Source organism: Brienomyrus brachyistius, unplaced genomic scaffold (genome assembly GCF_023856365.1).
Source record: "Brienomyrus brachyistius isolate T26 unplaced genomic scaffold, BBRACH_0.4 scaffold56, whole genome shotgun sequence".
Classification (NCBI taxonomy): Eukaryota; Metazoa; Chordata; class Actinopteri; order Osteoglossiformes; family Mormyridae; genus Brienomyrus; species Brienomyrus brachyistius.
The window spans coordinates 1,151,462-1,178,526 of NW_026042331.1; the positions used below are offsets into that span (position 1 = coordinate 1,151,462).

Genomic DNA, 27,065 nt, shown 5'->3' on the forward strand with positions numbered 1-27,065 from the left:
TTTTTCTTGGGAGGCAACATGTGTTGATTCCACAGTTTCAATTTTCTGTTCTAGTTCTGTCTCGAGTGCTTGTCCCTTTTTCTTTCTATGTACTGAATATGAAATTATTCTGCCTCGTATTACAGCCTTTGCCGTCTCCCAGAGAATGCATGCAGAGATAACTGGCAGGTCATTTGTTTCAATAAATGTAGTGCAATCTTTTTTTTGATAACTTCCGTTAGTAATGATGTATTCATTCTCCAATGTTTAAAAGTTGGTGCACTAACTTTTACAGTGATCGTCATAGTGACAGGTGCATGGTCACTGATTGTGATAGGGTGAATTTGTGTGTCACATATATCCTTCATGACTGAATTGCTAGTAAGAAAAAAGTCTATCTGGGAGTAAGAATGATGGACTGGTGAGAAAAACGTGTATTCTCTGAGTGTTGTATGAAAAGTACGCCAGACATCACATACAATAGACCAAAATCATTCATATATTGTTTTATTGTTTCAGATGACTGGCAAGTACGGTAACTAGCTGCTGTACTACGTCTGTCAGATTCTGGGTTAAGTACTAAGTTGAAGTCTCTTCCCAGTATAAGTTCTGTGTCTGAGTGTTATAATATTGCAGCAAAATGGTGGTGGCAATACATATCCCTTTGTTATATATTGAAATTTTAATAATTCTGAATCTTCCTTCTGGGTCTGTGATAGTGTCTTTACAGTTGAAATATATTATTTTGTTAATTAAAATTGCTACTCCTCTTTGTTTTGAATTATAACTAGCTAAATATACATGTGGAAGTTCTGTCCTGTTTTGGTTAAGTGAGTTTCCTGCAGTAGGCCAATGTCTGCCTGTAATGTTGTTAGATTTTATGTCTTTTAGAAAATGAGCCAATACCACGCAAGTGACAAAGTGTGATGAGTTCATGCTGTCCTAACTGAATGCAGTCCAAAGCTGATATGGATGGATGTGTGCATGTGGGAATTATTGTGTGTGTACAAGTGTGAATGTGTCAGGAGACTTATGCTTATGTTTGTGAATGTCTCCATGTGTGTTAAGGTGAAGAAATCTGTCTGAGCTTGAGTGGGCATATGTATATGTGAGTGTATGAATGTATACATGTATGATGTTAAGATGAGGGGGTGCATGCGTGTTTGAGTGGGTGTCTGTGCTTGCGAGTGCGAGTGTGTAACTGCCTACGTGTATGTGTGGATGTATAGTTTGTGGTAAGCTACTTCCAGATAAAACATTTTTTGAGCATCAATACCAATATGCTACAATTACCATATCAACCAAAGTGACAATGATGGCAATAACAACAACAATAACTAAAACAACAATTGTGACTGTGGTAAGACATTAAACAAGGGGGTTGAGGAGCAGAAAGGGATATAAAGTGTCCCGGCATTAATAACCCTTATACAAAGCCGTCTAGTGTGCGGCGTGTGCTAAACACCTGTATTAAATGCCAAACTTCAGAGTTAGTTTGTTAAATGCGTGTTACCTTACTCGGAAGGCAAGCTGTGGTGTTTTGGTCGTGAAACAGTTGTCCATTAACATACAGTCTGTCTACCGCCATGATAGCCTGGGTTCCCTCTGCAATGAATATTTTCCTGAGCGGGAACAGGATTCTGCGACGATCCAGGATTTCTTTGGGAAATAGGTTGTTGACGCTGAAATCCGTTCCTTTGAGCTCCCTGCCTCGGCTTTTCAGCAGCTCCTTTTGTTTGAAATGTTCAAATTTGGCCATGATTGGTTTTATAGATGCTGAGCTTCTTTCCTCGTCCCTCCAATGTGGTGGACCCGATGAAACTGATGTTGTTGACGGTGTCCGAAGGATTTTTTTAAATATATTTTTATTTTAATTTTTATTTTTATTCACCTTTATTTAACCAGGCAAGACAGATTAAGAACATGTTTCTTATTTACAACTGTGGCCTGGAAAGGGCAAAGCCTTTAGGCTCCCCTTTACAACCTCCCTGTATGTTGTGGGGCGGCATGGTGGTGCAGTGGTTAGCACTGTTGCCTCACACCTCTGGGACCCGGGTTCGAGTTTCCGCCTGGGTCAGATGTGTGTGGAGTTTGCATGTTCTCCCCATGTCGTCGTGGAGTTTCCTCTGGGTACTCCGGTTTCCCCCCCACAGTCCAAAAACATGCCGAGGCTAATTGGAGTTGCTAAAATTGCCTGTAGGTGTGCGTGTGAGAGTGAATGGTGTGTGAGTGTGGCTGGCCCCCATCCTGGGTTGTTCCCTGCCTCGTGCCCATTGCTTCCAGTATAGGCTCCGGACCCCCCATGACCCAGTAGGATAAGCGGTTTGGAAAATGGATGGATGGATGCGTATGTTGTCTGAAGTTTCTGATGGTAGCTTCTGCGTCTTCCTCTGCGCGCTTCGGAATTCCGGCAAACACTATATTGTCCCGCATGCTTCGTGGTTGAATATCGAGGAGGGACTCTTTCATGCGCTTATTTTCCATAGAGAGTTTCGCCATACCTTCCGTGAGGGATTTTACGTAGTCTCTGAGAATTAAGTCTAGGATATCTCCATATTCCTTATCTGGCGACAAAGGGCTGTTTGAGGGGCTGTTTGAAGTACAGTCCAAGCAGGTTCTCTTCGTGGATGGAGTCGCTTGGTTCTTCTTCATGATGAGTCAATTGTAACACTCATCCACATAATCCTGTAGATCTTCTAAGGTTTCTTCGCCCAGGATGTAATGAGTGAACTTATCTACTTAAGTACTATGTATACTATTATTACTATTACTATTAATTTGGCTTGGTTAGGCTGGCTATCGAAGTGAGTTTTCGCACGATTTCAGGCCAATTTAAAAACAAACTTAATGGGCAGAAATACCGTCTCTCTTTTGTCTAGTTTTTTGATGGATAAGTGATACGTTAATTTACTACTAATCAACTTACCGTAAATTTCCTTCAACCATGGCTTCAACATGTTTCCTCTTCAGGTGCTCACACAGTGGTGATGTGCTCTCGTGCCATGCGAGATCAGCTGTGCACATTTTGCATCTAACGCTGTTCCTTGAAGGCATTAATATAAACTGCTCCCATACTTTTGACAACTTGGGTCATTCATTTTTCTCTCTGTTAACGTTAGTATTGTCACGTTCTATTGTCACGTTCGCCGGTTAACGGGTGCGGCGAACAGGTAGGCAGACGGGCAGGAAACAGGCAAGGCAGGCAGGATACGGGGAAAAAACGGGGATTTATTACGAAACCGGGCTGCAGGAAACATCTGACACAGACTAACATCAATGACAGACCCGGAACCAGGGCAAGACGCGGACTGAAATACACAAGACGGAGCAAAATAGTTAGACACAGCTGGGTACGATCAGGGAAGAACACGTGGATAATCGGGGGGGCGTGGCACACATGAGGATCGTAGGAGCTGGGCGTGACAGCTATGTCCGCCTCCGCCATTTTTCAAACGTTTTTTTTTCTCAAACATTTTTTCACACGATTCTTCCAGAATTCGTCACGTAAGTGTAGGAATTATTAGCTCAGGTAAATTTTAATATCTCCACCAATATGTTTTGAAGTTAATTAACTTTTAATTAATTATTATTTAATGCTGATTATTAACCAATTGTTATGCCGAATGGTCGGATCCTCCAAACTCAACTGCGAATCCCCGATATCTGCTAATGTGAGACTTAAATGGGATTCATTAATAACCAGTATCGCTTAATAACCTGGGTTAGTAGGCTCGTCCAGCGAGCTGCGTCACCAGGTAATGTAAACGATCGGTAGCGAAGCTCCCCTCACGGCCGATGAGAGAGAGTCTAGCGATATGTCAGGCGATTTTAGAGGTTTCAGAGCGTAGTAGCCAGATCGCACAGAGGCAGGGACTATTGTGAGCACTCAATGACGGAGACTGAAGTTGTGTAAAAGACATGCATTTATTCCTACAACTAATATAAGACAGACATTACACCTAACAAACAATAAACATGAAATAACGGAATAGACACAAACAATGTAATCATGAAAATGCAATGACCAGATTTAAAAGGAGTAACCTAAAAAGGGAAAAACTGTTCTGCAAAGCAAGCAGTTTGTGGAAATATGAACCTAAAGGAATATAGCAGGTGGATAGAACAGTTTAGGTTATTAGAAATGAAAGGAAGTTGGTTTACTTGGATGCCGGAAAGGGGGAGGTCTTTGCAGTTGGTTGCAGTGGCTGATGAGCTGATGGGTGATGGCACTCAGGGAGGCGCGGTGTTTGCAGCGGTTGTTGGAGTGGAGCTCTCTGATTCTCTCTCCTGGTGAAGCTTGGGCTGAGTTTCAGTTCTTTGTCCAGTTGGGTCTTCACTGATAGGCTTCAGGAGGGCTGCTTGAGGGCTTCTCTTCTCCTGGGCTGATGGTCTTTGTTTTCTCTCCTCCGCTCTCCTCTGCTCCACTGATGTTCTACGCCTTTCTCTCCCCTTTTCTCCGCCGGCTTTGTTCTGAGGTGCCAGGTTTTATAGCATAAGGTTCGTGATTAGGAGTGACCAGGAATTCGAGTCCTGGACCAATCGCTGACCATCCATTTGGTGGGCTTTCGGAAGGGGGTCGGTATCAGTCCTTTTGGGATTTATGACCAGACTGACTTCTCTGGTAATGGTGATTTTCATTAGGCTGGTGTAACTTTTGATATGTCCACTTTTGTGGTCCACACGTGGGTAATTAGGGGGCGTGGCACACACGAGGAGCGGACGGACCGGGCATCACAGGAACATGATCCAAGTGTATAAGATCTGGATGCCGTTCAGCCAAATGGCTACTTCAATTTTAGTTTAAATACTAGAACTCTTGGCCATAGGTGGAAATTACAGGGAGAACATCCATCCATCTATGCATTTTCCAAACCGCTTATCCTTCTGGGTTGCGGGGGTTCGGAAGCCTATCCCGGAAGCTACGGGCACGAGACAGGGAGCAACCCAGGATGGAGGGCAGCCCATCCCAAACTGGGAGAACATTTTAAACTGAATGATAATACCATATGTCATTTATCTATACATATTGGTGTGAATAAAAGACAATGTTTTTTCCTAGAAAAATACATCTAAAAAACTGGGGTTGTCTTATTTTCAAAGGCTATAATTTAAATAGTGTGATGCCTGGTTCACCAAGGCATCGGGAAGGCGGTTTCTCATGAAGTTGCTCTTTAATTTACAAGGACTGCACAGTAAGCAACAATACACAGAGGCAAACATGACAGGCATATGCAGGGAGGTTACACACCAGACTGGAAGGCTCACACATGGTAGGGTAATTATACAACACTAGAACAAGTCAGGATTACATCAGCAAGTACGTACAAGGGTTATATACAGGACTTACAAAGGGCAATATACAAGGCTCACAAGAAGGTCAGCCATCCCGATGATCACCATCCCCTGTCTCCACCTCAGCACTGAGACAAGTACCAGGGGTCCACTGGTAGCTCCCAGTGCGCCACCTCCAATGATGGGGGGCCATCAGCTTCTGATGCTCTCAAGCGCTGGTGGGCAGATCCCCCTGGTTGCTGACCCTTCTTCTGGTGCACCTTAGGTGGATCTGGTACCCGGTCCATAGGGTCCGCCTGGCCAGAAAACACCACTCCCAATGATTCCCACAGTCAGGTCCCCTTCTCTGGAGATCACCGACAGTGTAGCCTCCTCCTGACCCTGGCCCTTCTTTCTCCCCCACTTAGTGGGGCCCTGATGTTGCGCAGTAGACTGGTCCTGCTGCAGGGCCTCCTGCTTGCAGAGTTGTGTGGCCCTGCACAGGCGCCCCTGCTCTATGCCCCCCGTGACATCTCTCAGGCGTGCTAAACAGGCCTCCTCCTCCCATCACTTATGGACACCCTCTACACCCTCTACCATCTGGGCCTCCAGAGTGCATGCCTTCTCACAACTACACAGTGTGACTTCAACCTCCTGTAGCTCGCAGTGCCCCTGATCCAGCCGAGATTCCAAGCCCCGACATGCCTCCTCAGCTGTCTATGTCACCTCAGCTGGCTCGGCCAGACTCCTCTGGCAGTTGCGCTTTCGCTCCCAGCTGGCCAGCATGCCATGCAGCTGCTCCAGCTTCTGCCAGTCCAGCTCCGCAGACTCCTGCAGCCACTCTCAGTCCTGTTAGTTTCACTCCCGCTGCTCGTCCAGCTCATGGCCCACCCAAGCTAGCCGGGCCTCCTAGCTGCGGCACTCCTTCTCACAGCTGAGGACAGCAGCCTCATGGGTGCTGCCTCTGGTGGTCGTGCCACGACTTGTTGTGGCTGGCGAGCAGAGAGCACTCGATGTCTGGTGATGGTCCGGCAGGCTGGCAGGAGCAGCTTGAGCTCACACCGACTTCATGACTCATATACATTTTTTTACCCCTTTTATGTGGGCTTGTTGCATCAGAAATATTCTGTGCACTGTTGGATTGTGGAGTTTGTAATATTAATTATCTATCTATCTGCATTTACTGTTATGCAACTGCAAGTGTTTACTTATTTATAGCGATATGCTTCATATATGTTTTTGTGAAATAGAATTATTTTTCTTTACAAAGATAAGGTTTGGTAGCAGTTACCTTATTTTAGAGAGTGTTCACGGAGAGAAAGCACATATAGTTATTTTTTTTAGCTCAGTCTGAATTTCCTGCAAAAGTACCTTAAATGCCAAGGGGAGACTAACTTGCAGAACCTGTTTCTGCTTAGATCCAGTCATGCATGCACTTGACGATCATCTCTAATGAGTTAGCATGCTAGATTTGTTTCTAGTACATATCTGAGTTCAGTAACAGACAGTCTTGATCTTATCAACCTCACTCTCTCCAATGTTGGTGTAATTTATTGGGGTACCAACTTGATTTTTCACCTTCTGTTATTTTCATGTTTAATATTTCTTATACATGTAGGTATCTGGTTTATATAAAATAGAAAAGGCAAATAATCTAAGCTTAGAGGGAATGCAAACCAAGAATACACAGACAGGTAGCTTATTTGACGTTACACTTCATTATTTTTTAATTTAATATTGCCTGGGCAGGTGCTGTACATTCTATGTACACTTTTAATTTAAAATATATCAGACAAAGCACCTACAGGTCATCAAAATTATTTTTAATTGTATTTTTTCTCTTGTATTTCATACAGTAGAGTCATAACCAAGGCCGAGTTAGGCATGCTGCTATTTTTCATTATGGAGGGCTGCTACATGGAAAAATGAAGAGTTCATTGTTTAAGTAAATGGTGATGTGTTTTTATTTTCTTCTTAAATGTAAAGATACAGAAACTGTATCGTTACCATGGTCCAAAAACCATGACACACCGAACCTTGGGAAAACTGTACCATTACATCTCCGCTAAAGAAGTATATGGAATTGATCAACTTGTTCTATCTAAAAAGACTGGTGCTGATTAAATAAGAAAATCATGGTAAAACAACAGAAAATTCTAAATTGTTCAAATGGTTCACACAGCTCAGTATGATGAACCTGAACCTTTTTCTTTTATGCAACTATATGCATTTGCTGATTCACCACCAGAGGGCAGACTGCTAAAGGCATACACAAACTCTATTGGTGGAAGTTTAATTACTTTGAGCTTCGGTTACTCCTCTGTTACTCTGTTTTGAAAATTGTTCTCACTGTTTTGTTTGCATGCTTTTAGTGACGCTTATTCTAGAATAATGATACAATATGTTGTTGTATGGGTGTAATTTATTGTGTTCTCTTCTGTGATAATCAGCACCCACTTCCTGAAACTTACACTTAATACCATAGGCAGTAAATAGAACAAGCAGCTAAGATGTGTTTAAATTCTCCAATTTTGACATGTGAAATATTGGGGCACGGCTGGACGCACGGGGTACAGTGGGGCACGGCTGGGCATACGGGGTACGATCTGGCACTTTTGGGGACAGTGGGGCACCACAGGGCATGCAGGGTATACGGTTGGGCACCTCGGGGGACAGTGGGGCCTAGCAGGGCACAGAGGGTATAGTCTGGCACTTCGGGCATGGTGGGGCACACTGGGCATACGGAGTATGGTCTGGCACCTCAGGGACAGTGAGGTATGACTGAGCATGTGGTGTATGGTCTGGCACCTCGGGGAACAGTGGGGCACAGTGGAGCACATGGACTATGGTGGGGCAGGGCAGGATATGGCAGGGTATAGTAGGGCACAGCAAGACACATGAACCTCGGTGGGGCTTGACAGGGTATGGCAGGGCACAGTGGGTGGCAGGTGACAGAGTTGAGGATAAATGTGACCCATCACCACTAAAAGAGTCTTATGAGTGCAGTTCTACCAGTGCGACTTAAGACCCATTTCGTGGCGACGGGTCACAAATATGTCATCCCTGTTCTCTCTGTGTGTGGAATCTCCTCAATCTGTTGTTCTGGCTATTCTGGTTTCTTCCTGCTTTCCATATATATGTTGTTATGCTAATAATTGGCATTGTAAAAAGGGAAGGGGTTTCTCTATGACTTGGGTTAGTAGTAGCGTTTGGGGGGTCAAGGAGTCCGAGGTTAGTGGTTTATGGTAATATATTGTGTGTTGAAGTTTATTGAATTGGTGGACTACACATCCCATCATCCCCTGCGCACCACAAAATAACAGTCCATGCTTAGTGTGCTGTTTGGTTTATTTCTTTCTTTATTCAAGGCAATAACTTAGAGCTGTGAGGTACCCACTGTTCTAGTTTTATCCATCGGCCATGGTAAAGGGAGAACTTGGGTAAATCAGCAGAAGTCTCTCACCAGCTTCCACCCCGGTTGCTGTTTCCTCTGGTCCCTCGGCATATGGGTTCCCTGCGGAAGCACACGCCGCCTGGGGAAGGTTCCCTTATAGCCCAGGGTGGAACAGGGGAAGGTGAAGTTTGACACAAAGGGGGGGGGGGAAATAGGTGAGAGGTTGTTTGTTCTTGATTTTGTTGTGTAAGGTGGGATGTTCTGTGTGAAAGAGCAGGGGACGGTAATGCTTAATGGCCAGCTATTATGATGTGTTCGATGTTAAATGTATGTGTTGTAATGTATGTTGTTAGTACATGAAACTCCAACTGGTTTCCCCTTGTCGTTGGGCTGTCCCAATTAGTTTAATGGGAAGCCGTATATAAGGGCAGGGGATTATAGTAAAAAGGGTGGTTGGTGCTCTTTCTTTTGGTCTAATTGTTGTATTTATTTATTTAGTTGTTTTTGTCATGCTGTGGCCTGTGTGGATTATGGGCATGTCAAGGCCAAGAGAGAAGGGTAACAGCTTGAGGTGAGGCTGGAAAGGCCCCATGCAATAAAGCTACCTTTGTTCTGAGGCCTACTGCGTTTGTGCCTGGTTTCTCCCCATTTGCATACTGGGTTGTTTGCATTCCCTCAATAAGGCAGGGCCTGTCCAGCTCTTGCCTTTTTCACAGGCATCTTTGCATTATGTATGGTATGTGAGTATGTGAGCTCTCTGTACCCTGTCATATGGGTGCTGCTTAGAATAGGTTCCCGGCTGACCCCAGTGACCCTGTCTAGGATAAGTGGTTGGGAAATGGAATGATAATCACTTTTGGTAATGAAGTACCTTTCCAATAGCTCTTAATAGAGTGTAATAAGAATCTAATTATGTTACAAGTCATTTTTTCCTGGTGATGGACTTGGTGAGGAGCATAATTATGACTTTGGGTGAATTATCAGCAGGTTCTACCGCAAACCCAAGACTCTTATTTATTTTTATTTCTGTGCATCCGTACTGACACAGTCAGTAATTGCTGAGGAAGTCGCCATTGAAACAATAAGCTACTGAGCAATGACAAAAGTATATGGCCAAAAAGAAATTATAAACACCAGTGAAAATATTTGTGACAGAGCAACTTCAACTCTCTCTACTACTCAGATACTACACCAAGGCTGCCATTGGTGAGGACATTATTTATTAATGCAAATAATGCCCGTCAAATATGCAACAAGTGTGAAATATAATATGCAGTATTGTTTTAGAACATGCATTAGGCTCATATAACATGCAATATTTTGTGTCTTTCTATGCTGTCCATATGCTGTTTGTCTGATGCTGTAACGTGCACTTGTCTTATGTCTATGGTCATACATCGAGCCTGGAGAAACGCAGCATTGTTCTGTTGTGAACTCCTTGCTGTATCGTCTGAATGTCAATAAAGTACATTCAAGTTTTGAGGAAATGAGTGATTAGAAACACTTTGCCAGCAGTGACTGAGAAACCCAAAGAATAATGTCATTACTAAAATCCAGCTGTCATTCCTGAGAAGAAGGAATGGGGAGGCAATAACATGAGACCCTGCTGAGATCTGCTTTTTACATCCTGCTGAGTCTGCCTTGAAAAAGAAATGGTTTCTCAAGAAAAGCAATGTGTTTCTGTACTGATCCCTTTCTATTTATTGGAAAACCGAAGAATCAGAAAAACCAAAAACCTCACCATGATTTTTTCTTTGCTGCGGGGAGAAAGATATTAAAGAAATGGCTGCAGCCATATCAGCATGATTAGTGGGGTGTTGATCTCTGCTCATACTCTGGTCATTTCCAGTATTAAACAAGGTTTCTTGAGTTGGTGCAAAGAGGACAAGTGAAGACTGTTCAAATGGCAGACAATTCAGATTCTGACTCTGAGGGTGTTTGTCCGAACCTGACTTAAACTGAGTTATTGCAGTTGAAAAGTGATAGCTTCAACTGAAATCATGACTAAGGTTGGAATTAGGGAAACAGGCCCGGAGCTCATAGTGTTTGTGCAATAAAAATCAGTTTGGAAAACAGGGCATCATGGGAGACGTGATGGTCAGGGCAGAGAATTTGGGCCAGCTATATCTTGTGGTGAATGTATTATAGTGTGGGAGCAGCCTGTCTTATCAGCAGGGATGCAGCTATAGTGCTAACTGGCATATCACTTTCTTCTTCTCAGTTCCAGCAGCCCACAGAGCAGTACCCACCTCTCAAGTTTGGCACTGTCCCCAATGGCAGCACAGAAGAAAACATCCACAGCAACTACCCCAACATGCACCAGTACATGGTGAAATACAACCAGAGAAGCGTGGAGGAGGCCATCGCTAACCTTAAGACGGGGTCAGTTTTGCTGAGGTCACCCAGAATTGCACATCTGAATGTAGCATTAATTTGTACAAAGGAGTCACCATTCGCTTTATAAACATGTTAAATCCCTTGTGGCAGTAGTTCTGAAGTCTGGTCTTAGAGTTGTGGCATTTATTCAAATTTCAAATATTAACACTCAAATTTACCATGATTGAAACCAATTTAATCTGCTGGCCCCTGTACTGCTTTTAAGAGTTTAATGTTCAGTTTGTATATCTTTATGCACTGTAGCCTGGACAAGACCGGTATACAAAGCAATCACCATACACGGTTTATTGTTCTTCAAAGTTAGATGCTTGCTGTAGTATACTTGTGCCTGATATACGTAGTCTTCATGACCTTCATTTCTCTCTGTGCAGTAAACTGGATGTCTTCATCTATGATGCAGCTGTGTTGAACTATATGGCAAGGAAGGATGAGGGTTGCAAAGTGATGACCATCGGCTCTGGAAAGGTCTTCGCTACCACAGGCTACGGCATTGCCTTGCACAAGAACTCACCATGGAAACGACCCCTTGACCTTGCTCTGCTACAGCTTGTGGGAGATGGTAAGAAGGACATTTCTGGAAGAAACTGGTGGAAAGCATGCATCTAGAGTCAGTTGACCAGTTTTGGGCTTCTTGTAAAGATTTCACAAAGGTCATTTTTTCCTCCTCCTTCCAGATGGATTGATAGCTGTTTGCCAGGAGTTTATAAATAGCTTACAGCACATTTTTAATGAGATGAAATGAGAAAACATGGTGTGGTTTACAGTATTGCTGTGTTGCTACTGCATTCTTTTAGCTGGGTGTAGAGGCACTTCTTCTATGCAATTACATATCTTATCCAAGCAACACAGCCCTGCAACATACTTTAATGTGCTTCACTAACAGAAAATGGCCATACACATCCTTCCATTCATTTCCAGATGACAAATAACTTAAAAGAAATTGGATGCAAGTCACTACAAGAGATGAAGGACCCAATTTTAAAGTTCAAATGGGAAGCATGTGCAAAAATGACAAATAAATGTATTGAGGTTGTACTGTGAAATTCTCTTAATATTGTTTTATCAAATGAAACTAAAAATCCTGATATTTAATTCCACCTCATTTTAATTAAATGAATCACAGTTCAACACAAAGCGTCAGTATAGGGCAATTAGTGAAGAACATATTATCATTTGCTTTGATAGTACTGCCTGGATTAAAAAAAAGGACTTTTGAAAATCTTTTAGAAAAAAACATTTGAATATTTTGAATTGTTTTTTTCATTTGTTGTGTATTATATCAAATATAAATATCAAAAGTCAGCCATACTGTATTGAAAATTTTTATACTCTAACAGGTGATTATGATGCACAATAATTATGATGCACAATGTTCAATAGCACAACAACAGCACATCCCATCCATCCATCCATTTTCCAAACCGCTTATCCTACTGGGTCACGGGAGGTCCGGAGCCTATCCCAGAAGCAATGGGCATGAGGCAGGGAACAACACAGGATGGGGGTCCAGCCCATCACAGGGCATACTCACACATGCACACCTACAGGCAATTTACCAACTCCAATTAGTCTCAGCATGTTTTTGGACTGTGGGGGAAAACCGGAGTACCCAGAGGAAACCCCATGACTACATGAAGAGAACATGCAAACTCCGCACAGATGTTACCCAGGCGGAGACTCGAACCCGGCTAACCACTGCACCACCATGCCGCCCCACAGCACATCCCATGCAACAGTAAACCATAGCTAATCCCTGATCCGCTAAAAGAGAAAAACCAAGCTGCTGCATTGACCATCTGCTAACATTTGGGACTAACCAGTATGTGATAACCAGCATGCATTACAGTAGAACATGCCCAGTACAGTATAGTACAGTACAGTAGAAGAGTGTAATTCGATAATATTCGTAATAGCAATGATGTTGAATTTAGGCAGGGTTAAGAAGTAGAAAAAACCTTTTTCAGTTTCTGCTGCAGCAGACAGAAATGGATTTGTGAATTGCTGACCCATATCTGGTTTTTGAGAAAAATGGATTTTCATGCTTGGTAAAATTGAATATGAACATAAAGAACAAATAGTTTCACAGTCACACATTCGGAACCAAACTTCTTGCGCCCTCCTCATACTATGTACTCATCTTATAAATGAAAGGTAAAGAACTAGCTTGCAAGAAAAGATTCAGCAAAACAACTACAGCACTACTGGAAAACATGATTAGTCACTTTGCACAGTGATAATTAAACTCTGTCTTGGCTCAGACACACACGTGCAGTATATTTTATCTTTCTCATTTCTCTTGGCTCAGGATGAGGAGCTTTTTCAGTGGCTTCCCATTGTTGTCACCTTCTTCTCTCCCACTGATTTTTTTTCCTGTTACTCATTCTATTCTTCACTGTGTGAAAGAGGTTGATCCAACACAATATACAGGCACAGCTTCCATTTGATCTATTCCTCCAGCATCCCCTCTCTTCTCCCATCTCTAGATGAGATTGACATGCTGGAGCGCCTCTGGTTGTCCGGCATCTGCCATAACGATAAGATTGAGGTGATGAGCTCCAAGCTGGACATTGACAACATGGCGGGGGTCTTCTACATGCTGCTGGTGGCCATGGGCCTGAGCCTGTTGGTGTTTGCCTGGGAACACCTGGTCTACTGGCGGCTACGGCACTGTGTGGGCCTGTCCCAGAAGATGGACTTCCTGCTAGCATTCAGCAGGGTAAGCCAAGCCCTGTCAGAGCCCTGTGACTGTTCTATAGCAGGTTCTTACCTAGTTTCCTGTACTTCAATGTTATGATGTTTTTGCAGAGATGGAAACAGAGGGTCTGTTCTGTGATGCATACAGTTTACCACAAGCTCTCTGCAGACCCATATGTTTTTACATTCATTGAGGGCCATAATGACTCACAGCATTATACATAGATTAATGCTGCCCACATTTTAATAGTTGCCCTGCTGGTTCTTGCTATTCATTTTCTCACACAGGGTATGTACAGCTGTTGCAGTATAGAGGATGAAACCCTCCAAGGAAGAAGCAAAACCACTTCTCAACACGTCTCAATGGTGCCCCCTCCTCCCCAGTCTTATGCTGGCCCAGCAGCAGTTTCCAAGCCAACGGTTGCTATGACACAGCAGCAGCAACTGCAGCAACACCAGCAGTCAGCATATGAAATGCCACTGCCAGGATCACCCCCAGCAGCCACACATAAATCCCCAAACAGCCCTACCCTGGGAGCCCCTCTGCCCTGCTCTACTTTCCTGCCCCGTCCGGACAGGAGATTTGCTGTGGTGGACCGCTGGGTCCCCAAGCCCACCGGAACGAAAGCACTTTGTGGAATGTCTGAGATTAGACCAGTCACACAAAGGATGCCTCCATCCTGGGGAGGGGCAGAGAGCATAGGTGGGGGCGGCCTAGATGAATACAAGAGGTACTATGGTCCAATCGACCCTGAGGGCTTGAGTGCTAGTGTGGAGCCTCAGATGACTGACCCTCAAACCCCTAAAGCAGTGCAAAGATGTCAGCCAGCACTCCCACCAGCTGGTACAATTTTCTACCAGGAGAAGACTGCCAACCTAGGAGCAGTTCGAGTTGCAGGAGGTCAGAGGAAAAAAAGCAAATATTTGGGGGTCCCCAAGCTCCCCCCTAAGAGTAAAGCCTTGGCTCCACTGCCCCCCGACTCAGTGACACCCACCTCTCCACCTCTGCCATCTTCATTTTGGAAAAAACGTTGTCCCAAAAAATTGAAAGAGCCAGCTGGGCCCTTGTATGAGAACATCCTCCCTTTGGGCAAGCGAGGTGGACGCAGAGGTGGCACAAGAAATGCAGAAGGTAGGAAACTTCCATACCCACAGTCCCCCTCTCTGTCACCCTCCCTGCTTTACTCCTCCTCCACTGGTTCCTCCTCCACTTCCAGCTCATCCTCTTCAGTGTCAGCCTCGTCCTCCCGCTCGACATCTCCTTCTTCATCCTCAATGAGGTCACAGAGCCCCGATCGTCGAAGTCATGGTGCAGCAGGACGCAGCATGGAAGATGATGAAGAGACAGAGGAGCTGACAGAAGAATCCAGCCTGCTTCTGGGACAGAGCAAAGTTGAGAGATCATTCTTTCCCCCTCGTTCTATAGCTCACAGCCCCCCACCGCCCATACCCCCCCGGCAGCCATGTTCACAGAGACAGAGGGCCTTCTCCTGTGACAGGGGCAGGAGCCGGGGCCAGCTGGCCCAGTTACAGGAATGGTGGGCGTCATGGGGGGAGCGCGAGCGGGACCGGCGTGAGGACGAGGACAATGTGAGAGAAAGAAAAAGTGACCGAAAGTCCAGGAAGGACAAAGAGACCCAGAAAAAGAAGAAGAAAAGTCGAAAGCGGAAGAAGAGGGAGGAGCGTGAGAGAGAGAGAAAGCGACGCAAGATGAAGAAGAAGAAAAAAATCAGGAAGAGGCAGAGCATGTCCTCAGAGCAGCGGCTGGAGCTAGCCAACAAGGAGGAGGATGTCCACAGGAACATGGAGGGCAAGAGGTACTCTGTGTGGGATGGAGAGGCAAACAGAGAGCGGAGAGACCGGGAAGTGGATGAAGGGAGCAGGAGAACGGAGGAAGAGCATGAGGCGAACAGGAGCAGGGAGAGGTGTTCCAAGGGGGTTCCATACTCACATTTGGGGGCCTGCGTTCGGTGCCCGGACCTCAATAAGCTGCTGGTACGAGGAAGTAAAGGAGGCGGCAGGAGCTGCGATGCTACCGGAGCGGCGGCACTCTTCGAGCCTCTACTCCCATCATCTTATCGACATCGCAGATGGGCATGGGGAGAGAAAGAAACGCGCAAACGGGGCAGAGAGAGACGCCCCCTGCTGACACAGGCTGAAAGAAGCCGCACCCGCAACAAAGAAGGCCTGCATTTCAATGAGTGGGACTCCCAAGATGATGAGGATGAAGATGAAAACCTGGAAGATGAAAGGGAGAGGGGGGAAGGGCAGAAGAGGGCCGGTTGGGTGCGGGGGGCCCTGTCAGAGTCAGAGAGGGACAGACGCAGTGAGCTAGAGTTTTATTCGGATGAGGGCTCTTCAGGGGAGTTTGGCAAGTTTGAGCGGTACTGGGAGGGCAGCAGGAGAAGAGGCAGTGGTGGCCTTTGGGATGAGGGGCGCTTATTCGGCACCTACCCAGCCAGGGAGAAGGGGGGCAGCATAGACAGCGAAGACAATTTCTTTGCTGGTAAAGGGCCAGGATGGGGCCCTGCCGTTGACATCAGGAGTCCCAGTGAGACTATGCTTCTGGGATCTGGGGGGGCAGGCAAACTGCAATGGCTGGTCAGACCCACGGCCCTTCCTGGCAGATACTGGTCAGAGGAGAAGCTGTCCTTGAAGGGGAAGAAAAGGTGGAAGGGAGGTGGGAAGGAGAAGAGGAAGGCGGCAGAAAGGGAGAAAGGATACCTGCCGTGTCCCTGTCATTACAGTCACATGGGCGCAGACACCAAGCAGGACAGGCCTGCCCCTCACAGCCAGGAGGAGCTCCTGCCCATTTGCCACAGCTTTAACTACAGCCCCCTTCCAAACCCTGCCCCCCTGAAGCCAAGCCACACCCAACCCAAATCTGAAAGCCAATCCGACCTCAGTGCACAGAAAGTGCCACTGGCTGATCAGGTTGCCCAGCCTTGCCTGGTGCAGGCCCTCATCCCTGCTCTTGCCCTGCCTACATCCTCGCCCCCCTCCCTCCCCACGCACGGTGCTCAGCCAATCTCTTCGTCCTCCCCAGTGGTTCCCCTAGCCCCTGACATGCCCCTGTCTTCCGCCACTACTGCCAGCGCCAAGATGCAGTACCAGAGGCTGCGCTCCGTGCCCCCCCCTCCCAAGTCCTGCCCCCCGCACGTGCCCATCAAACCCCAGGGTCTGTGCTCTCGCCGTGACTCTGCCCACTTCTCCAGCGTGGAGAGTGAGGTGTGACCAAAAACAAACTGCCAATCACGGCCCTGATCCCAGCTCCTGTAAGTCCACATGTCACTGGTGGGATCCTGATTGTCTTGTTCTTCAGTCAGGACAGTGCATTACAGTAATATTCACCCATTAAGTCTATGACTAATGCCGTCATACCCACAGTTTCTTCCATTTCTCCAGTGTCCTCTATCTCTGCCCTCTCTCTTGATTTTTTGCCTCTAGTTATCAGCTTAACAACACTGCCCTCCAGTCCGTTCTTAATTATTTTGTAACATCTGTGAAGAGTGTTGTGGCGGGTCATTAATATTAAACCTTATCAATGACAGTTCCTTTGCAATAACTTGGACTAAATGTCTAATGACATTAGCTGACACTGATGTTGATGATCACCTTAGCAAAATCAGAGGGTATACATTTTCCCCTGGCAATCTTTTCTTGATCGTAAACCAACACCACACCTTCTCTAAGTTTTACTAAATTTTGGTAACTACTCATAGAAATGCTGCTTTTCTTTTATTTTAATTCCACTTTGCTGGAACCTTTCATAAAATGCATTGTGTGCAATGCATGATCACGTAAACATCACTGCAATTCAAATGTGACTGATGTTCTGTGGCTTATATTTTAGTTGTGCCTATATGCAAAAAGGTTGATTTGACTTAGAGATTTCATTTCAATCTGTCATTTAATCGCATTTAAATAGATTTAAATATTGTTTTATCATTTCTAAACCAGAAAATATATTCATATCAGTATTTATACATTATCAAATGTGTTTTATTGACTGATTTGACAAAATATTAGTACTGTGATATACTAGTGCAGTAGTAGTAACATGTATGATCTGTGATATTTTCAACAACATAACACTGGAGACAGCAATGTAGGTAAATGTGGCTTTGGAGCAATGTACTACATTGAAGCAAACGCATATATATCATAGTGTGATTGTTGGTGTGCTTCTGCAGAGGGAATGTTGTGCGTTTGGCTGGTATTGCAAAGCACTGGTGGTGTTTATTTCTTTTCAGACAGCTGCAGAGCTATTTTAACATTTTAAGTCACTAAACTAACATTTTAGTTCACTAAAGTAGTGTATAGTACATGTGCACACATTGACTACATACTTCATACATTATATAGCTTTATTTGTAATGACAGGAGTAAAAAAAGAGTTCAGAAATGTCATCTATGTAGCAATTATAATTTTAAATTGTAGTTTCCTCCGATTTGACTGTGAATGCTTTGGTGCTTCAGTAGAAACAAGTTCTTTGTGTTGTCAAAATTTCATTTTGGTTGTATGAATCACTTATAAAAGGCAGGAAAGACAATACATCAATACATTTCAGCCAGTTTCACTGTGTAACTATTGAACTGGTTAATGCACTGGCCAGTTTCACTTTACTACTACTGTATTGTACTGGTTATTCTGCTAGCCAGTTTCACCGTACTAATATTGTATTGATTATTCACCAGGCCAGTTTCACTGTACTACTATTTTACTGGTTATTTACCTGGCTAGTTTCACCATATTACTATTTCACTGGTTATTCCGCTGGCCAGTTTCACTTTAAAATTAGTGTGGTGTCTGTCTCCTTTATTATCTTTGCAGTATTCCTTAGCTGTTGATCTCCCTATCCCCTGTAGGATTTTTGTCTTCTGTCTTTCAGTCACTATGTATGATATAAAAATATGCTTTAAGCCTTGGTATTTTTGTGACCGTCTGTCTTTCAGTGTCTCATCTAGCAAAAACCAGAGACCAGTAGATACTGTGCTCTTGCTCCTAGACAATTATCGGTAAAGATGAATTATTCTTGCCATTGTTGGTGATAATGTAAGTCCTATGACCATGTCACTGTTGTGAGAGTTTTGCCTGTACTGTAATTCTTGCTCTGGGCAGGGCTCCACCATGGCGTGCGTCTCCAGCATTGCATTCTATTGATGACATCCTACGCTGCTGTCCTGCTGGACCTGGACATGGTGTGTCATCTGCAGCAATCAGGAGGCCCTGCAGCGTAGGGGGGCCTGGGGTTTCAGTGGACTCCTAATTTTGCTCTGTTGTGCATTCTGCCACGCTTTACTCCGCCATGGTGAGCAACACTGGATCTTGTACAAAACGACTTGGATTTAAACTGCACTGCAGCAAAGTGTGCTGTACTGTTTGGGATATTGTACTGTGTTGTACTTGACTTAAGACAGTATAATGATGTGCTGCTGGACCACAGGATACAATACTGTACTCAACACAAAAAAAAATAAAAATTTTACTAAGAATCTTCCATGTGTTTTAATCCTTGAGCATCTAAAAATTTATATACAAAAAGTAAGATGTATAAAGTTGAAGTTATCCTTTTGTTAAGAATCAGTAATGAAACACTGTAACATTTAAACACATACATATGTAAAATCTATTACACTTGAACACTACCTCACTGTGCATCTTCAACTTTCAGGAGAAGGTGGACTCCCTCATCCCAATATTTTCCCTGGGCTAAACAATATGTTCTAAGCACAGTTCTTAATGTCTAGTGAAATCTCTCTAAAGCTCCTTGTGATTCTGGATGGTATGCACTAGAAACTTGATGTTCCACAACTGTTTGATTACTCGAGACACACTCAAGCCATAACCGCATTCACATGGCCCTGCTTAATAGTGTGGAAGTAAAATTGGACATTGGTAGGCCCGGGAGGGAGGCATATTGGGTCTGTTATGTCTTAGGCCATATACAAGAAGAGATTGTTTTGAATACTGTGTGACTTTGCTTCGCGATAGCTGCCTGCAGTTAGTTCTGCAGACCCTGAAGAAAGCTCAAACCTTAGAGAGGCAGACAGCGGAGCAAAGCGATGGAGAAACCACCTGCAGGAAGAGATTCGAAGCTGCCCCAACTGGTGCACAACGAGGTATAGCTTTATAAAATAGTTTTATATACATATCTCAAGTAGAGCCTATAAGCCGAGACAGATTCCGGTAAATTGAGCAAAATGGGTGGATTTTACCTTGCTACCAAGGTGAACCAATAGAGTAGGATTGTGTTTGTTATACGTTTGAGCTTGGGTTGTTGGTGTTGGTGTGACCAATCAGGACTTAGAAGTCCGTATAGGGAACTGGGAGTTATGGTCTATCAACTGGCCACACTTGACTGATTCCACAGCCTTCTGTGAAACAGGTAGAGTTTCTCCGTGATGAGGATGAAAGTGGATTTGGGGGAAGACGGTTTCACAGTGATCTCAGAGGCTTTGGGACTGTTTTGCTTATTGGAGAAAGAAAACTTGGTGGCTAGCGGATTACACAATTCTGAGAGACCGTATCCCTGAAGGACAAGAACAGCCTGAAAGATTGCATTACACTGCTCAGTTTTCTGTAAAAGGAGGGGCTGAGTGGATAAAGGATTTTGAGGCTGCAGGAAAACTGGCAGAGACTCTTGTGCTTGATTACGTCTATGTGGCAGAAGACAGGTCTGCTGCGTCTGTCTGTTTGTCAGCCAGCCAGGAGCAGTGGTATGTGGGAGGTTCGGTTCTCCATGTATCATATGGGAAAAAGGGGTCATTAGAATGGAAGGATTTAGGACCCTGGGTCGCACAGTGTGACAGTGTGTGTAGAAGATGGAAGGTGTATGAGTGAAGATGGATAGGTGCAAAGGTACAAAATAGATCATTGTGTATAAGTACAGAAAAATGTGGATGCAGAAGGAGATAAGGAGAAAGGTGTTGATCCACTGCCAGACTGGTTAGGGGAAGTACCAGATTGCTTGTGGGCAAAAGGGAAAAATGATTTTGGCAGACTGGTGTCAGCTGAGTCATTGGTGGTCCACCCCAAGCCTGACTTTCAGCCTCACAAGGCCCAGTCTCCCTTATCTAGAGAAGCAGAGGAGGGAGTGAGAGAAGTACATGCAGATCTGGTGAAAAGGGGTGCTATTAAGGAAATAGCCTATTCTCTAGTTAATTCTCATATCTTACCTGTGAAAAAGGCAAATGGCACTTGGAGGTTTGTACAAGATCTGAGGGGCGTCAATGTGGCCATATACCACAGGGCTCCTATTGTACCCAATACAGTTACGATTCTGGCTTCCATACCAGCAGATGCTAAATGGTTCTTTGTCATTGACTTGGCTAATGATTTCTTTTCTATCCCAGTAGATCCATATTCCCAGTTCTGGTTCACCTTTACCTTTCAGGGGAAGAGTTGGACTTGGACAGTGATGCCCCAGGGCTACACAGAGTCACCTAGCGTGTATGGGCAGAAGCTGGCAAAAAATTTGGATTGGTTTACTGCAGCTGGGGGCAGCACACTGGTACAGTATGTGGATGATTTGCTGCTTTGCTCTCACACTCTTGAGTCCTGTAAACAGGACACCATAGCTATGTTAGACTTCCTGGCTAAAAATGGGCACAAAGCCTCCGAAGAAAAGCTGCAGCTGGTGTCATGAAGGGTTAAATACCTTGCACATGTGTTGACAAGCAAGGGAAGGTCATCAGGACAAGATCGAGTAGCCTCCATACAGGAGATGCCCAAATCAGAGACTAAACAGCAATTGCTTTAAGTCCTAGGCATGATTGGCTATTGCAATAACAGCCCTTGGTTGATTTGACAATTGGGCTAGGACTGACAAACAAACTGACGTGGATGTCCAAAGCTGAAGATGTCCTGATTGATTTAAAACAGGCGTTAATATCACCCCCAACTTTGGTGCCTGACTATAGAAAGCCATTTTGCAGTATGTGGATGAGAAAAAAGGGTTCATGACTTCAGTTCTGACTCAGTATCACGAGGGAAGGTGCAAACCGGTGTGGTAGAAAAATTATAAATCAACCTCTCTGTGATAAAACAGAGAATCACTTAGAATAATAGTCTGGACCTCTCAGTTTTATAAGTAAAGAGAATCTCTTTTATTCCAGCATACCAGCAAAGCGCTCCCATCACACTCTGGCACTTGGTACCAAGTCACACGAAGCACACAGAGCAAACAGTTGATAAACCATAACTCCCAATTCCCAATAAGGACATCCTGATTGGTCACGAACCACCAACAAACCGACCTCAAACGTATAACAAACACAATTCTCCTACTCTATTGGGTCACCTTGGTAGCAAGGTAAAATCCACCCATCTTGCTCAATTTACCAGAATCTGTCTCAGCTTCTAGACTCTACTCTACTTGAGATATGTATATAGATATTGATCATATGGCATTGAATCACTATTAATGTTTGGGTGTTCCATTGATTAATGATTAACACATTGACATATTGTCATTGAATCACTGCGAATATATAGTTAACATATGATTAGTATGATTAACATGATACTTATACTTTTGCACTCCCACGTAACATACTATATATTGTCTGCTGCAACTATTTTATAAAGCTATACCTCGTTGTGCACCAGTTGGGGCAGCTTCGAATCTCTTCCTACAGGTGGTTTCTCCTCCCCTTTTGCTCCGCTGTCTGCCTCTCCAAGGTCCGAGCTTTCCTCAGGGTCTGCGGAACTTACTGCAGGCAGCTATCGTGAAGCAAGGTCACACAGTATTCAAAACAATCTCTTCTTGCCTAAGGCCTAAGACATAATAGACCCAATATGCATCCCCTCCCGGGCTTACCAATGTCCAATTTTATTTCCACACTCCCCCCTTTTGAACACGCGAGATACGCAACGTTCACAAACAGTCAGCATAGTAAAACTCCGGACAAATGCGCAACAGGTCGAAGCAGACTGGTGGCGGCTGGATGGAACAGGAGTCACCAGCGGTGTTGGCGTTGCTGGTCACATTGATGACAACCTGGGGCTGAGGTTCGTAGACCCAGGCGGGAAGAAGAGGATCATCTGCATATGGAAGAGGGGGAGCCCGTAGGGACATAACAGAATTTGCCTGGGAAGACAGAATACTAGAACAACACCAAAACAGCAACAAGATTAGTAGCAACACTACAAGCAAGATCACTATGCTAAAAACTAATGGTTTAAACACCCTGGATAAACCCAGAATCATTGAGGAGAACAAATAGTCCCAGCTGTACTCAAACAGGTCATGTTCTTCATGTATTCCAGACATCTGGTTGTGCACCACATCCTCTAGATCCTGCACAGCCTGAGAGGAATCAGGGATGTACGTGCAACATTCTCTCCCCATGATAGCACAAACTCTACCTTTCTCAGCCAACAGGAGATCCAATGCCATACAGTTTTGCAGAGCTATCTGCTTAACCGCGAACAATTCACCCATGACAGCCTTTACGAGCGTCTGGTTGGCCACCTTTTCAACTGCAGTCTGTAGGGCAACCACCTCTGTCTGAAGGTCTGCCACCCCAAAGGATGGAATAAACACCCCAAACCATTGCTCAGTCCGACTAAGAGACTGGCTGCTGCGTGTATATGCACGCACAGCTAATGACATCTGTTCCTTGGACACTACGCGAATAGGAGGAACAAAATGAGCTGGATAACAATACCAATCAGCCTTTACTTTTGAAAGAGACAAAACAGTGTAACCCTTAAGAGAGTCTTTGCGACCACAGAGAAATGCAGAACATGGCGGTGTCACTAGCAGGACATCACCAAGGACAGAGAAGTTAACATAAGCTCTGCAGTGTACAGGTGGGGAGAAAGGAGTTCGAGACTGGGCTGGATTAAACAGATGGAAACATAGAGTCCCATTGACCGGGATGACAGCCAAGTCATCCTCAGGCAGGGTCACTCCCTTCACCATCACGGTCGAGTCCGATGGACAGGACACAGAAGAATAAGAACAATTATTAGGGCTTTGTCGGCATTGCAGAGCAGTTACAGTCAGTTCTTGCACCCGCGTGCCGTAGCGTTCAGGGTCCTCAGCCTCCCATGCTTTACCAACAGTAACATTTTCGTACGTACGCACCGTTTATACATGAGGTCCCCTCCATCTCGGCGTGTTCCATTTCTTCCTCTTCAGGTCACAAACCAACACCTAGCTCCCTGGTTCGAGCGGTGTCTCAGCTCGCAGCGGCTCTCCCTCTGGATTCCTCCAATTGGCACGGACCTGGGGCCTCATGTATAAACGGTGTGTACATATGAAAATGTTGCGTATGTCCATTTCCACGCTCACGTCAAGATGCATAAAAACGAAACTTGGCGTACCACTACGCACATTCTCACAGCAGCTCCACACATGGCGTACGCACGTTTCTGCTCGGTTTTGTACACGGACGGCTCCCAGTGGTAAATCATTGCTACTGTGGTTTCCCTTTTTTAACTCACAATCATGACGCTGACTTTATCCAATACACTGGCATTAATTGTATGTTGTTTACAAATGTACGGAACCTGATTTTTATTCAATTTGTAACAATAAAATGGTGCAGAAAATGACCGAACTATTACAACTGCCATGGCAGATCTTGCGTTATTGGAAAGCATAGCTTATGAAAGAATTGGAAGAGAGCGCGTATTTGGGATCATAGTCAGGTGATTTACTCAACACCAAGTCGCGCCATGCCTGCTGTATGGGACAGCATAATCCGCTTGTCACCCAGATATATAAAAATTTCTTACACTGTGGTCGAACAGGCAAACATTAAAGTGTAATTTGCAGCGATGTCCGGTTTTCCCAATGTAATCGGAGCCATCGACTGTACTTACATTGCTATAAAAGAACCTTCAGAGAACTAACTTGCTTATGTAAATAGAAAGCACTTTCACCCTATTAATGTACAAATTATGTGCGATTCGAACATACGTCTCATTAATGTAATAGCAAGAATGTAAAGCAGGTAACCAAACACAGTATTTATTTTTTAACTAATTCTTTTAATGTGTTGTTAATATCACACATCGTATCATTTAGATGTTTTAATTCATTGGGAATATCTCTTACAGCATGTGCTATTGCATTTTGTGACTGCAGCACAGCTTCAGTCAGCACACGGCCGGAAGGTCGCCCCCCGGTTTCCGAGGCACAGGAATATGTGCAGCCAGTGCCCAAAGATGTGCTCAGCACAGCAGCACCATCGCCGCCTGTGTCGTCCTCGGCACTGGGGGCACCTCTTGTACTATTGTCTGTAAGAATAAACAAACAATAAACAAAAGTAACACCGCATCTGCGCCCTACTTGTTAGCATAACAAGTTGTTGCATAAACATGCAAGTAATTCAAACAAGTATGCTACGAGAAAAACTTACCCGCGCTCATATCGGCATCCCCCTCACCCGATAAAGTGAGAGACCGGAGATTCCGCTCCCTCTGCCTGTGCTGTTAAGACTCTTACAGTGAGCGGCCACTCGTTCTGTCACGTCGACTTTAATGTCGGACCACTTCTTTTTAATTTCGGCCACCGTGCGAATAGATAAAAACACTTTTAACTGACTCCACCACGTTCTGCCGCTCTGTCAACTTCAGTGCTGATGCCACTAATTAAACCACCAAGTAATATCACTTTTCTTTTCTCAATTTCTGTTAACATGACCTCCACTTCAAACTCTAAACTAAAAAACTTATTTTTCCCACGTGGTTTATCCATTGTTGTTTAAGAAAAACAGAACAAAGCGGGTATTTATACAGATTTACATATGCAAATATGCATAATCATGGGCGGGTCGGGGGGGTGGCTGTGGGCTTGTTCACGTACGTAAAATTTCGCGCTCATTGAGATTTATAAAGGAAATGTGCGTCGATCTGTGCTTACGCACAGTTTTATGCATCTGGATTTTTTCTTGCTTACGCACATTCCTAGTTTTGTCCGTACGTCATGATTTAGTGTGAATTCTATGCACGTCGTTATACATGAGGCCCCTGGTCCCAGGCTGCACCTATCGCTTGCCGCAAATTGTAAGATAGTCAGCAAATCCCCATCCACGGTCTCCAGTACAGCTGCGGCAAACCCTGGGGCATGCCACACCTAAGTCACAGCTGCCACCATCCCGTCACGAGACTCATGATCCAGGCCATGAACGGCTTTGGCCATCCCTGGATATGCAGATCTATGGAGATAAGATCAGTTAGTCCCAGAATGTCGCTACATGCCTTCTCCATCACACTGAGCTCCGCTCTTTTTCCATCCGCGGAGCTTACCCTCCGTTGCACCTGTTTGAATCAAAACAAGGTCATTTCAGCACATGGTTTATCAACATTATTTGCCAGCAAAACTTTATCCCCAAACCCAGTGGAGTCCTTAGCTAAACTTTTAGCCCACTGGTCTGCGAGGTCATTTCCCTGACTGATTTCATCAGTCCGCTTTGTGTGGGCCTGGCATTTCACTATTGCTACCTGTTCAGGTAGTTTGAGACAGTCCAGCAATTGTTCCACTAACTGATGATGCTGAATGGGTTTTCCAGTGCTGGTGTGAAAACCTCTCTGCTTCCACAATGCACCATGATCATGACACACCCCGAAGGCATATCTTGAGTCTGTGTAGATAGCAATTTTCTGTCCTTCATCCAGTTTGCAGGTCTGTTGCAGTGCAAACAGCTCAGTCGCCTGTGCGGGCCAATGTCTGGGCAGATGCCCTCCATCCACAAGTGATCATTCTTGCAGTACCTTACCATAGGAGGTCGCTGGGGATCCAACCTCCAGCCTCAAAGAACTCCCATCAACAAACAGGATGTTGCCTCCTTCCAGTGGGATGTCATTCAGATTCGGCCTAGGTCTGCACACACAGTCAATGACCTTCAAACAATCATGCGGATCCTCGTCCACCCCCGTAGGGAGGAGGGTCGCTGGATTCAAAGCAGAGCATCTTTCCACAGTCACATTTGCCAGTGTTAGCAAAATATTCTGATAATGCACCGATCGCTCAGGCGTCAAATGACATGCCCTGGTCTGTGTCAGGATCGCGTGCACTGCATGGGGAACTCGAAGTTTCAGTGGATGCAACTGAATTAGATCTGCACTTGCCATCACCGCCTCAGCTGCTGCAGCCACCGCTCAAAGACAAAGGGTTCATGCTTGAGCCAAAGAGTCCAAACGCCTTGAGTAGTATGCAACCGGTTTGCACCTCTCCCCATGATACTGTGTTAGAACTGAAGTCATGAACCCTTTTTTTTCATCCACATACTGCACAAATGGCTTTCTATAGTCAGGCACCCCTAAAGCTGGGGCTGATATTAACACCTGTTTTAAATCAATTAGGGCATCTTCGGC

General features: G+C 44.9%; 1 protein-coding gene across 1 annotated transcript in view; it reads left to right on the forward strand.

Annotated features, from left to right (window-relative positions):
• The window catches only part of LOC125724448 (glutamate receptor ionotropic, NMDA 2D-like), a 96,928-nt gene extending 77,695 nt beyond the window's left edge, over positions 1 to 19,233 (forward strand). The window contains exons 12-15 of the mRNA XM_049001135.1: positions 10,866 to 11,026; positions 11,413 to 11,600; positions 13,525 to 13,757; positions 14,024 to 19,233. Coding sequence (XP_048857092.1) covers positions 10,866 to 11,026; positions 11,413 to 11,600; positions 13,525 to 13,757; positions 14,024 to 16,969 — 3,528 coding nt within the window. The 3' untranslated portion in view covers positions 16,970 to 19,233. The remainder of the gene's footprint in view (positions 1 to 10,865; positions 11,027 to 11,412; positions 11,601 to 13,524; positions 13,758 to 14,023) is intronic.
• The last annotated feature ends 7,832 nt before the right edge of the window (positions 19,234 to 27,065 follow it).